The following is a 13,621-nucleotide window of genomic DNA, read 5'->3' as shown; positions in this document are numbered from 1 at the left end:
TGCTGCCTGCACTGCAATGGACAGAGGCACAACAGAGATGACGGCAGTGCCTTAGGGATGCAGGGCTGTGCAGGACAGATGTATCCTTGGGCCCATCTCCATGCAGCCATACAGCTCCCACAGCCCCATATGGCGTGCTGATGGCACCCACAGGGTATGAGGGCTGATGATACCTGTAGGGTGTAAGGGCTGCTGGGTCCAAATCTGTCCCAAACTCCTTTGCCTGCACAGGCTGAGCCACTCTGTTCTTTGAAGCCTGGATGAAGCCTGGGCATCTCAAAGAGGATGGGATCCAAACCCTGAAAGTCATATCTCCAAGCTTTGTGCAAGGTTATTGTCTTGAACACTGAGGTTTTCACCTACAGATCTCACAGCATTCTTTAAAACACAACAGCTGACCCACTGCAGCAATAACATATCTCTAACACAGGGGAATCACAGGACCTACCCAGCAGCCAAAGCCAGGTTTTGCATCCCAGATGCATCAGGCCCAGCCCTGCAGTCCCACATGGAAACCAACCTAGGCACGTTAGCACCAAGACATTGCTAAGTTCCTAAGTGAGCCAGTAATTACATTTTTACTGTAGTTTAAAAGGCCGTTTGAGGCCTCACAGAGCAAACGTTTTCCCTTTTAATGACATCGTAAGAGATTAAGAGGAGACCGATCTCACAGCAAACATTAAACAAAGGAGATGGATTCCCTCGACGGCTCCAAACCCATCTCCAGCACTCGGATGGGCATGGAGGTAATGGGAAAGCAGTGGCCACTGCTTTGTCCTCACCCTCAAACAGTTGTCAGGGAAGCAGAGCTGGGTCAAGAAAAAGGCTTTTGGTGTAGGGGTGGTGGTGGTGCCTCAGTTATTGCAGATGTTTTGCTTGTTGCAAGATGTTGGCCAGGAGAAGCAAAAGGGAGAAACAGCAGGGGAAAGGAAATATTTATCAAGCTTCAAAAGAAGCAGATGGCTGCAATGGAAGGGGGGAGTGCAAACGGGGCAGGATCAGGATCAGCCCTGAACCTGCAAAGGATTTCCACTCCATGGCACTGCTGAATCCCCAGGGTGCTCTGTGCAAAGTGAGGTGTTCCGGAGGTCTGGGGGTCACCTTCCAGATCGTGCATCGCCACTGCTTTGCTCCAGGGCATGCATCCAGCTGGGACCCATCTCTGTGTGCCCTGTCCCCACCCAGGATGTTGGTACAGCCCAGCACTGCAGCTTCCCCAGCTGTCCCTGAGCTGCTGGGAGCAGCTCCCGCGCCTGGCAAGATGCAAAGCTGCCTAATTAGTGCCAGGAAAAGCAGCAGCAGCAGGGGCCCAGGCAGCCCCTGCCAAGCAAACATGTTCAAATCAAACTGGAGCTTCCTCGCTCCAAAGTTTACAACATGTTTCTTTCAAACCCTCATTAAACCCTTCTGTCAGCTCTGGCATTGCCTGGTCCCACACAAGGCTGGGAGATGCCACCGTGCTCAGGCACTGATGCCTCCCAGATCAGGGTTTACTCCTGGGTGTTCTAACCCATGTTTAAGCCCAGGTTGGCCATCTAACGTGCTGTAATGCATGCAGAGAACACTCTTTCCTCCTGGAGCACTGCCCAATGGGCATTGCTGTGCCCTGTGCCTGGACATGGCTCATTCTCTGCTTTGGGTCACTCCATCACTTGGGGTTAGTTGGTAGTAAAAGCAGCAAGAGTTGCAGCTCTGTTGGGGCTGCTCCTGCCTTCCTTCCATCACTCATCACCCCTCAATGCACAGAGCCCACGCACAGCATGCAGCACACGTCACCTGCCCTCCTCCTCCTCCCAGCACTACAGCAGGATCCAAGGCAGCACAAGTCAGGGCGAAACTGAGCAGCTGGGGACACGTTGGTGGTGAAATACAGCCACGCGGGATCAGCACAGCTTGCAAAACATGGAAATGCACCCAGAGCTCAGCCATAAAGAGGTGGAGTTTTTAAAGGGTATTTCTTTGGGGGGTGGAGAAAGGCCAAGGAAAAGCAATGGAAAATATCAGGTTTCGACACTCCTGCAGTGTTGTGTGCTTCTCCTTTTGATGTTACTTCTTATTTTTTATATTGAAAAACACATTGTGGTCTGACGCAAAGCTCGCTCCTGCCTGCAAAGCCAAAGTCAACAGCAAGTGCTGCAAATGCCTCAAAGCGAAACATTGGAAACTATGTAATGAAAAAGGTAAATAAAAAGAAGCTGCCTTCTCTTTCCTTTTCCCTCCAGGCAGCTCACAGCGCTTTTCACTTTGCTCCTTCCCTTACGAAACCAAGTCGCACTTTGGGGCTCAGATTTGAGCCCAGTGCAGAGCTTTTCACTTGGCCAGCGGTGCTTATCCCACCCGCCTTGTGCTGTCAATAGTTAGCAATGCACTGAACAAAGCCATCCATAAAAGGCACAGAATTGAGACAGGACAAGGTACTTAGCAACATCAGCTTTGCATTTGGGCAATATATAGAATTCTGGCTGGAGAAACCCAACCCAAGGCAATGGCAAGCAACGCATCTAGAGGACCATGCATGTTTAAGACATTTGTGCCCCACCTCTGTGCATGCAGCTACAGGGAAAGAGAGAACCCATGCATACATGTGTGTGCATGTATGTCTCTACAACACTTCTGTATGTGCCTGCACTTCAGGCTGGCTGGGTGTGAGCCTGTTGATCTGTGTCTGTTTGTGTCTACACACTGTTTGTTGGTGCAGGCTGCCTTTCTCTCTGCATATGTCTCTGTGGCGACGTGCCTGATTGCATAGGAAAGCTCCTGTGGCTTTTTGGTGCCATTCCCAGACAGCTCTGACAGCAAAATGCACACATTGCACCGGGAAGTTATTAAACAGCAATGGGAGAGGAGGGAGGACGCTGGGAAATTGTTGCTTTCCAACCTGCATCTCATCACTTTGGGGTTTAATGATGGTGTTTCCCACTTGATTTTCTGGCTTCTAAGCCAAGATATGCTGAAGTGACTCTTTCCTCACTCAGGAACTCAAGAGATGAGGCTGGATCCCTTTCGGTGTGTAAGGAAGTTGTGCCCAGTTCTCCATTACACTCATCTCCTTCAACCAGTCCCTCAGCCCAACACCAGTACAAGCGGTTTTCCTGCCTACCTAAAGAGGATCTCAGGAAGTTTGTGTGTTTGCATCCCATAGGTTTCCTTTGTACCAAAGGACTCCAGGTTTCCCATCCGTAACACTTATCAGAGCCCCTCTTTGGCTCGTTTCTTTAACAAATCTTCCCCACGCACCTCACTGGGAGCAGCCCAGAGATAACAACAGCAGATATGGGCTGACCTATGGGATTCGTGGAGTGATCAAACTGTCAGATAACAGAATAAATCTTTCTCATGGGCTGAGGATTAAATCAGAGAAGTGTGAGCTGCTGCAGCTCCTTATTTATTTCTCTTCTCTTAAATTGCATTTCCCTTCCCCCCACAAAGAGTTCTTGCTGCCTACAGCTGTAAATTACTGCAAACCTTTACGGTACGCTCAAACACTGACTCTCTTAACCTTGCAAACACTTCTTGTTTTCCTTGATGGCCTCCAAAAACTCTTGGGAAAGAAAAAACAAAACCAAAAAGGGATATGATACGATAGCAGGTGTGTATCATGATATCATGGCCCAGCCTGAATGGGCTGGGTATACAGAACCCTGTGGGACCTAGGACAGGAACGCAGCCTGTATCCTGCCAGTCACTGAATTCCCAGTTCCCTTGGGCACTTCCCCTTGGGGCTGCATTGATTTTTGCAGCAGCAACCTGCATCCTAAATTGCAGGGATGACTGCACCGTGCTGGTAACCTTGCTTTAGCCCCATGCACCTCTGTAGGGCTGCTTCAGGGCATCATCTTTCAAAGTCCCTGCTACTTTCAGGTGCATTCATCTCTGGCTGTCCCTTAGGAGGCCCAGGGTTCTGATATGGCTGAGTGCTCTTGTTGCAAACCTGGCAGCCTCCCCAACCAGCTGAGCCCTGAGCAAGCCCTGCTTTGCTAAGCACTGTGCTGAGCAGTGAAAGACAGCAGGGGTGTCATCCCCAAGGGGACAGAGAGATGCCAGCACAGACCCTGTGCTGCAGAGCACACCCTGAGCCCTCCCCATGCAATGCTGTTTGCCTTCAGCCTGCTTCTGTCTTTGCCTCCATCTGAAACTCTTTCCAAACTTCCTAAGCAGGATTTTCATGCCCAACCATTTGTATTTGATAGCCGTGCTGAATTACTGCTTTATAAATAGCAGGAGCTTTATCTCGACTCTAACCAGCAACCTCAACTTAAAGCTAAATGCATAATTTACTGCAAATTAAACTTAATGGGACTAGAATAATTATGTTGACTTTTGGAAGTACTTAAGGATAAATACATGATTAGATATTTTTGCACACCGCGAGGAAATATTTATTTCAAAATACAAATTCTTCCCATTGAGCCTCCTGATGGCACATTTAGAGGTGTCACCATTGGCATATAGATTACAGGACCATTAAAGCAACTTAAATCAGCTCTCCAGCACTGGGGTCCCCTGTTGTTGGTCCCCTGCTCCCCATCCCTCCATGGCCTCATGCTAAAAAACACATACAGCATCACTGCTAACTCCTATCTTCTCCCTTAGAGGTCTGGGTTTTTTTTTCCTTGTTTTTCTTTATGGGAATGGCTCAATTTGAGAATAGCGTTATTTCTTTTTTGTCTTGAGAGTCAAAATGTAGAGAAATTTCAGCAGCCCTCATAGAATCTTTATCAGCAGCTCATGCAATAACAGCAGGTGTGACTGCATTGTGCTCCTGCACTTTGCTTGTGGTTCAAGCTCCAGTTGCCCCAAGCTGAGTGTATGGGAGATTGGTAATCACAGCCTGAACCTCTGATTAATCAGCTGAGGCAAGTCTTGGGTCAGCTCTGGGAGCACAGGTGAGAGTAATTTAGCTGTGCTTCCAGAAGGGGTGGAGCTCAACCCCACCTCCTCTAAGACTTCATTTAAGGGCTGACCACCACTAAAGCAGCATCTCTTGGAGATTGCTCTCTGGTAGAGATTGCTCCAGCTTTTCCAGCCAAGGCGTCAATATTGGTGAGTTTTCCTTTACAAATAACCTTTTGAATATTTGCTATCATCTTTGTTACTATCTTCATACTATTCAACCTTACACTGAGCAAAGCATCTTCCTCCTTCTCCAGGCTCTGTCTCCTACAATCCATGGAGATGCAATGTGGGCACTGTTCCTGGTTGCTGATAGACACTGGGGACATGCAGCCAAGGACAGACCCCATGGCCAGGGGGACACACACCCACCCTCAGCCCTTCCTAGCGGTGCTTCCAGGTTTCATTTTGCATCAGCCCCCTTTATATTATTTATTGATCAAATCTAATTACTGCATCCTTCACAAACCTTAATTAAAGATGAAAAACAGTCCTGACAAGTCAATTAGTTTCTCTCTCTTTTTTTTTTTCCCCCCTTGGTCTTCATTAAATTAAGACTCCAAGTGTTACTGGAAGTGTTTAATATCACAACACATTAAACCAAAGGCTGCTCTGTAATAAATAAATCACCCAGGACAATGCAGGAGCTTTCTTTTCTAGAAAGGTTTCCAACAGGTGTTCACTTTCCAGCTGGGAAAGGCCCTGGAAATCCCTCCTTGCTTTTATGCACCTTTCCTAGTGTTGGTTCCATCCCAGCTGTGGCTCTGCAGAGCAGTGCTGACCCTCCATGCCAGGAAGGTTCTGCAATCCCAGCACGTGGCCTTGTACCTGTTTCCCCCCAAAGCATCCTTGAACAAACCAAGATATGGCCATCTCTTTTCTCCTCTTCCTTCCCCTTCCTTAAATCATATGATGGTTTAGGTTATAAGGGACCTTTATTATGTAGATCCACCCCCCTCAGCTTATGGGGCAGGGACACCTTCTAGACCAGGTTCCTAGTAGTCCCATCCCAATGCCAGCATGAGAAAACCAGAAGCCATCACAAATTTGGAACATTTATTTATGCAACTGATTTTTCTTAAAAGGAAAGAAAGCCAAAAATAATATTAATTAAAAATAAAACCCAAAAACCAAAGAAACAGTCAACAACAGCTGGATGTGTGTGGTACAACCCACATCAAACATGTCCCTCCTGTGCCCCCCCCCACCCCAGGTTCTTCATGTCCCCTCCATGGGGACATTATAAAGGGAAAAAAATAAAAGCACCACTCGAACCTGTAATACCAATAAACATTATCCATCTTAAGAACAGTATTTATAGTTTTATATATATATTTCTCTCTATATATATTCCTATGTACAGGCTGCCCTTGCCTCTTGTCACATGAGCATCTCAGCAGGGGCTGGAGATGCATTGGTTTTTACAGCACTTGGATTCCAAAGTCTGCCCTCAAAACCCAGAGACATCCAGCAAGGAGATATGAAAAGAACCCTCACTTTTGAAACGTATGCAATTCCTCCATTCTCTGCTCTCTCTCCTCAGGACTAAATGAGGTTTCAAACTTGCTTTTCACCATTTTTCTTCTAGCCAATATTCATCTGCAAGCAGCAATCCCACACAGCACCTGCATTCCCTGGGCAGCATGGACGTGGTGCTGGAGAGAAGGGGATGCTGACCAACCCCACACAACAGCTGCAATGAGAGCAGTAGCATCACCCAAATCACTTGTGTTACCAACCCCAACTGGAGCAATGAGACTGTTTGGTCACAAGGCAACACCGGCACACAGCAGGGATGGAAACAAAGGGGAATGTGTTGCATAGCCCTTGGATAAAGTGTTGTCAAGCTGTGCCAGTTACTTAGCAAGGACGTGGGCAAATCCTCCAAGGAGAGAGATTGATCTTGTGGCCTCCCATCCTCAGAGAGCAGGTGGAAGTTTCTCAGGGCTTTGCTCATCCTTGGAGAAGCCACTTTGGCTCTGAGACCTTCGTGCTGCAGACTGGTGCAACCAAACAGCATCTGCTTGGCTTTGGATCATCTTGTGGGTACAAAGGCAGCAAGGGTGGAAAGGTTCTGCTGCCCAGGGAAGATGGCAGTGAAGGATACGGATACCCACGTGCAATTGCAAGCATAGGGATGCTAGTTTCTCATCTGATTTTTCTCTATTTCCCCAAAAATGACTGACAAAAGGCTGTGTTCAGCCCCTACCAAGATAAACAGCATCACCAACCCCTGCAGACAAACCTGCATCCCTTTGCTGTGCCCCCATGGAGTTGTTTGGAGAGAGAAATCCCTGCCCACAGTTCACTCCCAGTTCCTGATGACAACCTGGCTTTTCCACTGCACCTGATGTCTGCCTGCAGCAGGATGAAACCAGAAGGCATCAGCTGCCTTCAAACATCAGCCCCATGATTTTGCCTTTAGGGTCCTGGCTTCTGGGTGGGCACTAGGAATGTGTGACCAGCTCTTAGAGCCCCCCAAAGGAAGGAATAATTACTATGGATGGAGGTGACTGCAGATGGAGACAGACATGCCACAGGGGAAACGCCACTTCTGCAGCTTTGAAAGGACATGGAGAGAACTCTGGGCTGGTCCCCATGAGGGACATCACACATCCCCTGCCACCCATCCCACAGTCCCCCTTTGTCCAGGGCTGAATGTATGGAGGACACAGTTCACTGAAACACAACAGTGGAAACCAAGCTCGTGTTAAGCAGACAAATCCATAAGCTTCCTTCAAGGGTTTTGCTCCAGTACCAAGTGTTTCCACACAGGGCAAAGCACACCAGAACCATTGGGGCTCCCTGAAGAGCAGCTTCAGCTCTACATGTGACTTAAAAACATCTCCACAGATATTCATCCAGCTAAAACAGGCTTGAATCCTTCAGTTCTCTCCATCCCTTGGGGTCTTCTCCAGCTGTTCCAGATGTGTCCAGGTGGGCGCAAGCAGTGCTGAAGGGCCACCTCCCGTGCTCACCAACTCCACATCACAGCAGGGATGGGATGAGGTGAGATGCAGCATCGACCCATGGCCATGCACTTGGAGCAGTGGGAGGGAAGGCGGAGAGCAGAGGATGGAGAACAGGCAGCACTTCCCCAGGTCCATTTGTTGCTCCTGATTTGTGTCTGTGTCCGGTCCTTTGCTGTTTCCCCCTCCACCTTCAGCACTAACACAATGTCCAAGTGCAAAAATGGGAGTTTGGCACAAACCCTAAGCAAACCTCTGCCTTCACCTTCCTGGCAAGGTGCTATCTGGTCTCCAGGGACTCCAAGTATTCCAGTGCTATGTCGTAGCAGAAGTGATACTGCTCCTGTATGGGGATAGAGGAGAGAGTTAAGATCCCCAGCATGGCTAGCTCTATATTTATAGCAAAAAACACTGTTTGAACTTGTAAGCTTTGTCCACCCTTGTCCTCATTTATGTGAGCTGCTCTTGTACCTTCACACTCCCATTTAGCACACAAAACTATAGGGTAGCACAGACATCAGAAGTGCCCTTCCCAGTGAGATACTGCTCTTTCAAGCATCCAATGAGCAAAACAGCCAGAAGGTGGAAAACCACCACAATCCAGGTTTCAGATGCTCTTGGGTTGGAGCATCCTGGATACAGGGGAAGACTGAGCCTGGAGGAAAAGGCAGGGGAGGGAAAGCTCACCTCCCAAAATCCACAGCAGCAGCACAAAAATCCCATTATCCCCAGGTGGGAGTGGGAAGAGGGGCTTCAAAGTAGGGAGGCTGTGTCAGCTTAGATTAAAAGCACATAATGCTTTAGGATTAAGAAAAGAGATTGTTTCCATTTATTATAATATAAAAATAAACCCCACGGGCAGACAGAGGAGGGGGAAGATGCACAGGCTGGATCCAGAGGGAACCGTTCTGCTCTGGCTGCTCTCTGCAGGCCTGCACTCATACACAGGGGGAGGATCCGGCCTCCAGTGGCTCCAGGAGATTGGGATTCCCAGAATAGCTGTTTCAGGTTCATTTGAGCCTAGAGAATGCTTGTGTCCTGATGTGAAATGTTGCCTTTTTAATACCTTGGTAATTTAGCCCAATGGGCCTGGTGGCTTCATGCTTGTCACATCATCTTTCCATTATCTGCAGCCCTCCCTCCACCCCCCGGTACCCTCCCTCGCCTTCCCCTCTAATTTAATTCCTAATGAAATGCTTTTGAGGGGGATGTGATTTGCGTTTGTCAACTTAAGAGATTTCATAATCCAAGCGGGGTAAATATTTCCGGCTGGCTTCCTTCTGAACCACCACCAGGCACCAGCTCAGCACTGGAGATACGGAGACAGACATGTGCTGCTCCTGCCCCAACCCTGCTATCAGGGACCCAGAATAAGGCACAAGATTTCTACCCCTAAAGAAGCAGTGTTTTGGGGTACACGCATCCTATAGCACCCCCTTCTTCCCTGCTGGAGACTTGCAGGAAGGCAGAAGCAGTTAATGTGGATGCTGGTATTGCCTGTTGCTTACCAAGGTCTCCACCATATTTGGCTTGTAGTTGCGGAGGGTCTTCGCAGCGTAGAAGACATCTGCCATGTTGTGACACTTAATCATCTCCAGGATCATGGTGGAGGCACAGTAGGTGCCACTCCGGCCACCTCCATTCCTGGTGGGAGAAGCACACGATGAGGGCTAAAGATGGCCTTCAAGCATCTTCCTGCACCATTCAGTTCCCCTAATCTCTCTCCATTCCCTCCTTCCCACTGTAGGTCCCAGAACTCCAATCAACTGGGTGATATCAATGATTCCCTCATGTGATCCTGCTCTCTGGTCCACGCAATAGCCAGGTAAGAGCAACAAAGTGCCTTTTTGGACTGTCGGAGCTGAGGCTCAGACACCTGAGCTCAGTTCTCAATCACAGACCAATTTCCTGACTGACCCTAGAGAGGCCATCTAGTCCCTATGTGACCCTCTTGCTATTCGTAGCATGACCCAGCTCTGCTCTGCAGGTTGAGCACTGTGGGTAGCACTGGCTGGATTTGCTGTCCCTCATTCTTCCATCACTGCAGTAAAAATCATTCATCCTGCAGTGAAACCATCCGTCACATCCACGTCTGATCCCTGACAGTGATGGGGACTGGGGAGAGAGGATGAGCGAACATGACGCCGGTGTTTTATAAAGCATGTTTTCAAATTACCCTCTGGCTAATGAAGATGGGCGAAGCCATAATTAATTTTTGATTAAAGGCTCTCCTGCTGTCTCTACCAATCTGTGAACGTGCTGGGTCCCATCTGAGGAGAGCAGGGGATGAAGAGTACATGCAGCCTGCAGTGGGAGATGCACAGCCCCAACACCAGAGCCCACAACCCTCCAGCTGACACTCACAAGCAGTGCACCACAGTCCTGCCATCGCCGCTCTCCTTCTGCCACCTCTCCACTTGAGCCAGGAGGTGCAGGAAGGACTTCTTGGAGTCTGGGGTGTCTCGGTACGCTGACCACCGCAGGTACTGGAAGTGTCGGACCATCAGGTGCCCCTCCTGCAGCTAGAAAAGCAAACATCATCAGCATTAAGCCACAGGAGCCCTCTTTTGCCTCTGCTGGAGGTTTCATGGCAAGACGTGTTTGTCATGTATTAACTGTAGAGCAAAAGGGCTCTAATGCAATGAGATGGATGGTTAAGCCCTCTCCCTGACAGCTCACACCAACCCGGTTGACACACCACTCCAGGCAGCTCCATCAACGTGGTTCATCCTAATCAGCAGCACCTCGAGCTGTCTGCATCTCACAGAACCTGGCAGCTGAGCTCTCAGCTTCTCCAGGTCTCCTCCATCACATCCTCGTCCTGCATGCAGAGGACTCCAAAGGTATGTTTGCTGTGTTTGCTGAGCCAGGAGGCTCACAATGAGCTGCTGCCCATAGAGGGGTGGAATGTTGGCACCATGCCTTAATACCCCAGTAAGCTGGTTAGTGGGGAAACTCAAATCTGGTTAGCAGGCTGAGAGAGGAGGATTACATCCACTGAGCTGAATGGGGCCAGACTCCAGCCTGGCAGATGTGTGTGTGTAGGGGGGGTTCTTGCTTAGAAATATTCAGGGCATCAGGAGGTAGAACAGGAAGAAAACTCCTCTGGCACCCAGTGAGGAAAGCCCCAAAACCAGAGATAGACTCACCCGGGTTATGTTCTGCACTCTGAAGAGACGGGACACGATGTCCTCATCTGCTGCTCCTGACACATACTCCACCTCCATGGGGCCATAGTGCTGGAGCCCAGGCTCAGGCCAGTATTGAAGGCAGGGCTGCAGGGAGAATAGGCACAGTGCAGCTTTAGCCATCAGATAACACAACGGTGACCCTCAGCCCATAGCCAGGACCATCCCAAAGTCAAACCAACATCAGCTGGCAGCAAGGAAGGGCTGTAGAGCAGCTCCTGCTCCCTCCCACGTCCCGCAGGGCACTGATGGATGGCTCTGGCCAAGGGTCACGGATGCAATTGTTTTCACACCATGACAGCTGGGAAACCAGCAGCGATACAAAATATATGATGTTTGTCAGCACACTTTAACAGAACATTTAGCATTTCAGGCCATCTAACGGCCTGGGCCTAACTGCATGGCAAATGTGTTTGAGAAATAATTGGTTATTAATAGGGGCTATAAATCTCCAAGATCTCTAAGCCTTCTAGACTCAGAGCTATAATTTGGATATTAAAACTTCCTTCAGCAAGATATAGTTCAAGTGAGGGATATACCCTCTAAGTCACCTTTCAAAGCTGCCTGCTGTAAAGGCTGATTTATTAGCTGTTGGTCCTAAACTGGTAAACATTTAAGATCCAGCTAAATATTGTTACACGCAGACATCCCTGAAGAATAGACGTCTAGAGAGAGAGACAGGGCTGAATAATGAAGAAATATGGCACAGCCCTGGCTAGGATGGGGCTGTGGGATAGCAGCTGTACTGCCACGCTGCAGGGGACAGGCAGCTCCTGCCGGGCATTTCAGAACAGGGAATGAATGAACAGGTGGGGAGAAAGAAATGAAATGTTGGATGTTTTATTCCCCCACTGCTGCTGTGGTCCCTTACAATTGGGTTCAGCTGATAGCTGATGCTTTTGCTGCATTGGTCATAGTGCAGATGGTACCATGTGAGCATGTGGAGCTGTGTGTGTGTGTCCAGCACTTGGATCCACACAACACAGGACTGGTGCTCCATTCATAGCATCCTTGTGACAAATGGTCTAACTGCAATTTGGGGTCATTTATATTGTGGATCTGGTCTCACCTTGTAAAATTAACCAGCTAATGAAGTCTCCTCTAACAGCCGTTATGTGTTTATAATGCTAATTTTATGTAAAAATCCACTATGTTCCCTCATTGAATTAACATTACAGACCCGGAGTGGACTTTTACATCTGCTCTAGCTGTGGCACAGCTCCAGCTCCCCAACCTCCTTGGCAGAGGGCTTCTGTCCCTTCTCTACAGGGAACAGGTGACAGCGGACATCTCTCTTCCAGCTCAGCAGATCTGCACATCCCATCATTACACAACAAAGCTTCAGGACACTCACTCTGTAGCAGGCTGGTTTATAAGGCAGCATTCACAAACCAGCAGTCTTTTGGAAGACAAGCACTGGACAGCTTGGCACTGAAATGTTGCCAGGGTAGAGCACTGAAGGGCTTCTGACTGTGCACAATGAAACCATAAGCTTGTTCACTGCAGGAGAGGGATGGAAGGATGCACCTCGCTAGCAAAATATGTTCCTGATGGTGTAGCCTTCCATGAAGAACCAGGAGAGCCTCATTTTGGGCCAAGCTTAACCAAAAACTCTGTGAACCAGCAAAAAAACCCCATGTGCCTCAGTTTCCCCTTTTTAAAAGGAGAATAAAATCAGCTCTTAACCCCCCCAAACTTCCCTTTGTCCTGTTAAATTCCATTTCCTCTGGGCACTTGGAAAGATGATGGTTCTACGATGCAGCGCCAACCCAACATCAAGGCAGGATACAGCCACATACAGGGCTGTTGGCAGCACTCACCCAGGCAGAGTTGGACTGGTTCAGCTGGTTGAGCATAACGATGGAAGTGCAGCCATAGTCGTACACCAACCTCCAGAAGTCAGTGGTGGTGTTCTGCAGTGGGTGCAGGGTGACGATGAAGGCAGCACTCTTAGTGTAGCTCTGCAAGAAGAAAGAGCAGCGTGGTGGGGATGGTTCTCACAGGGAGAGGTATTTCATACATGTAACTAAGAAAGGGAAATCACTTTGGATCCATGATCAAGTGCAGCTGGACTGCCCCAGACATGAGCAAAAGTGCCACTGTATCACTCATAGCATCATTAGTCCCATGTCCCACCACCTCTGGACAACCCAAGCAGCAGAAACAGTAAGCAGCTTTCTTTTGGGAGAGGAAAGGAAACCAGAATGAAAGACCTCTAGAGAATAAGAGACTGCTTCGGCTCTCTGCTTAAAATATAACCCTCTGAAATTCAGGAGAGATGGATGGAAAGAGGAGAAAAAAGTGGAGGTCTCTGGGAAGGAAGTTGGGATCTCTACCTCTCCATCACATCCAGTAGCAACCCAGATAGGCTCCCCCTGCAAAATGGGAGCAGCAAAGCTGAGCTTTGTCCCCTCATCCATCCCAACACCAGCCTGCCAAAGGACTGCTAGCCCACAGCTGGGCATCAATCACTTTCACATTAACACACTGCAGCTCAAACCTCCTTGGAAGCACAAAAAGAGCCATGCACACCCTGTGCTGGTGAATTAGTGCAGCTCAGCTAACAGCGAG

At 48.9% G+C, this 13,621-nt stretch overlaps 1 protein-coding gene across 4 annotated transcripts in view; it reads right to left on the bottom strand.

The window, feature by feature from the left end:
• Positions 1 to 5,935: 5,935 nt before the first annotated feature.
• PTPRU (protein tyrosine phosphatase receptor type U) overlaps positions 5,936 to 13,621 on the bottom strand; it is a 41,971-nt gene continuing 34,285 nt past the window's right edge. For all 4 annotated transcript variants that reach the window (XM_085518485.1, XM_015883639.2, XM_085518484.1 and 1 more), the window contains 5 exons: positions 12,871 to 13,011; positions 11,012 to 11,137; positions 10,227 to 10,384; positions 9,371 to 9,506; positions 5,936 to 8,205 (listed from right to left, as the gene is read on the bottom strand). In XM_085518485.1, coding sequence (XP_085374611.1) covers positions 8,143 to 8,205; positions 9,371 to 9,506; positions 10,227 to 10,384; positions 11,012 to 11,137; positions 12,871 to 13,011 — 624 coding nt within the window. In that variant the 3' untranslated portion in view covers positions 5,936 to 8,142. The remainder of the gene's footprint in view (positions 8,206 to 9,370; positions 9,507 to 10,226; positions 10,385 to 11,011; positions 11,138 to 12,870; positions 13,012 to 13,621) is intronic.

Source organism: Coturnix japonica, chromosome 17 (assembly GCF_054131305.1).
Source record: "Coturnix japonica strain WE chromosome 17, WE-NBRP24, whole genome shotgun sequence".
Taxonomy (NCBI): Eukaryota; Metazoa; Chordata; class Aves; order Galliformes; family Phasianidae; genus Coturnix; species Coturnix japonica.
Note: the sequence above shows the minus strand (reverse complement) of the source record. Positions and strands in the feature narration are given on the sequence as shown.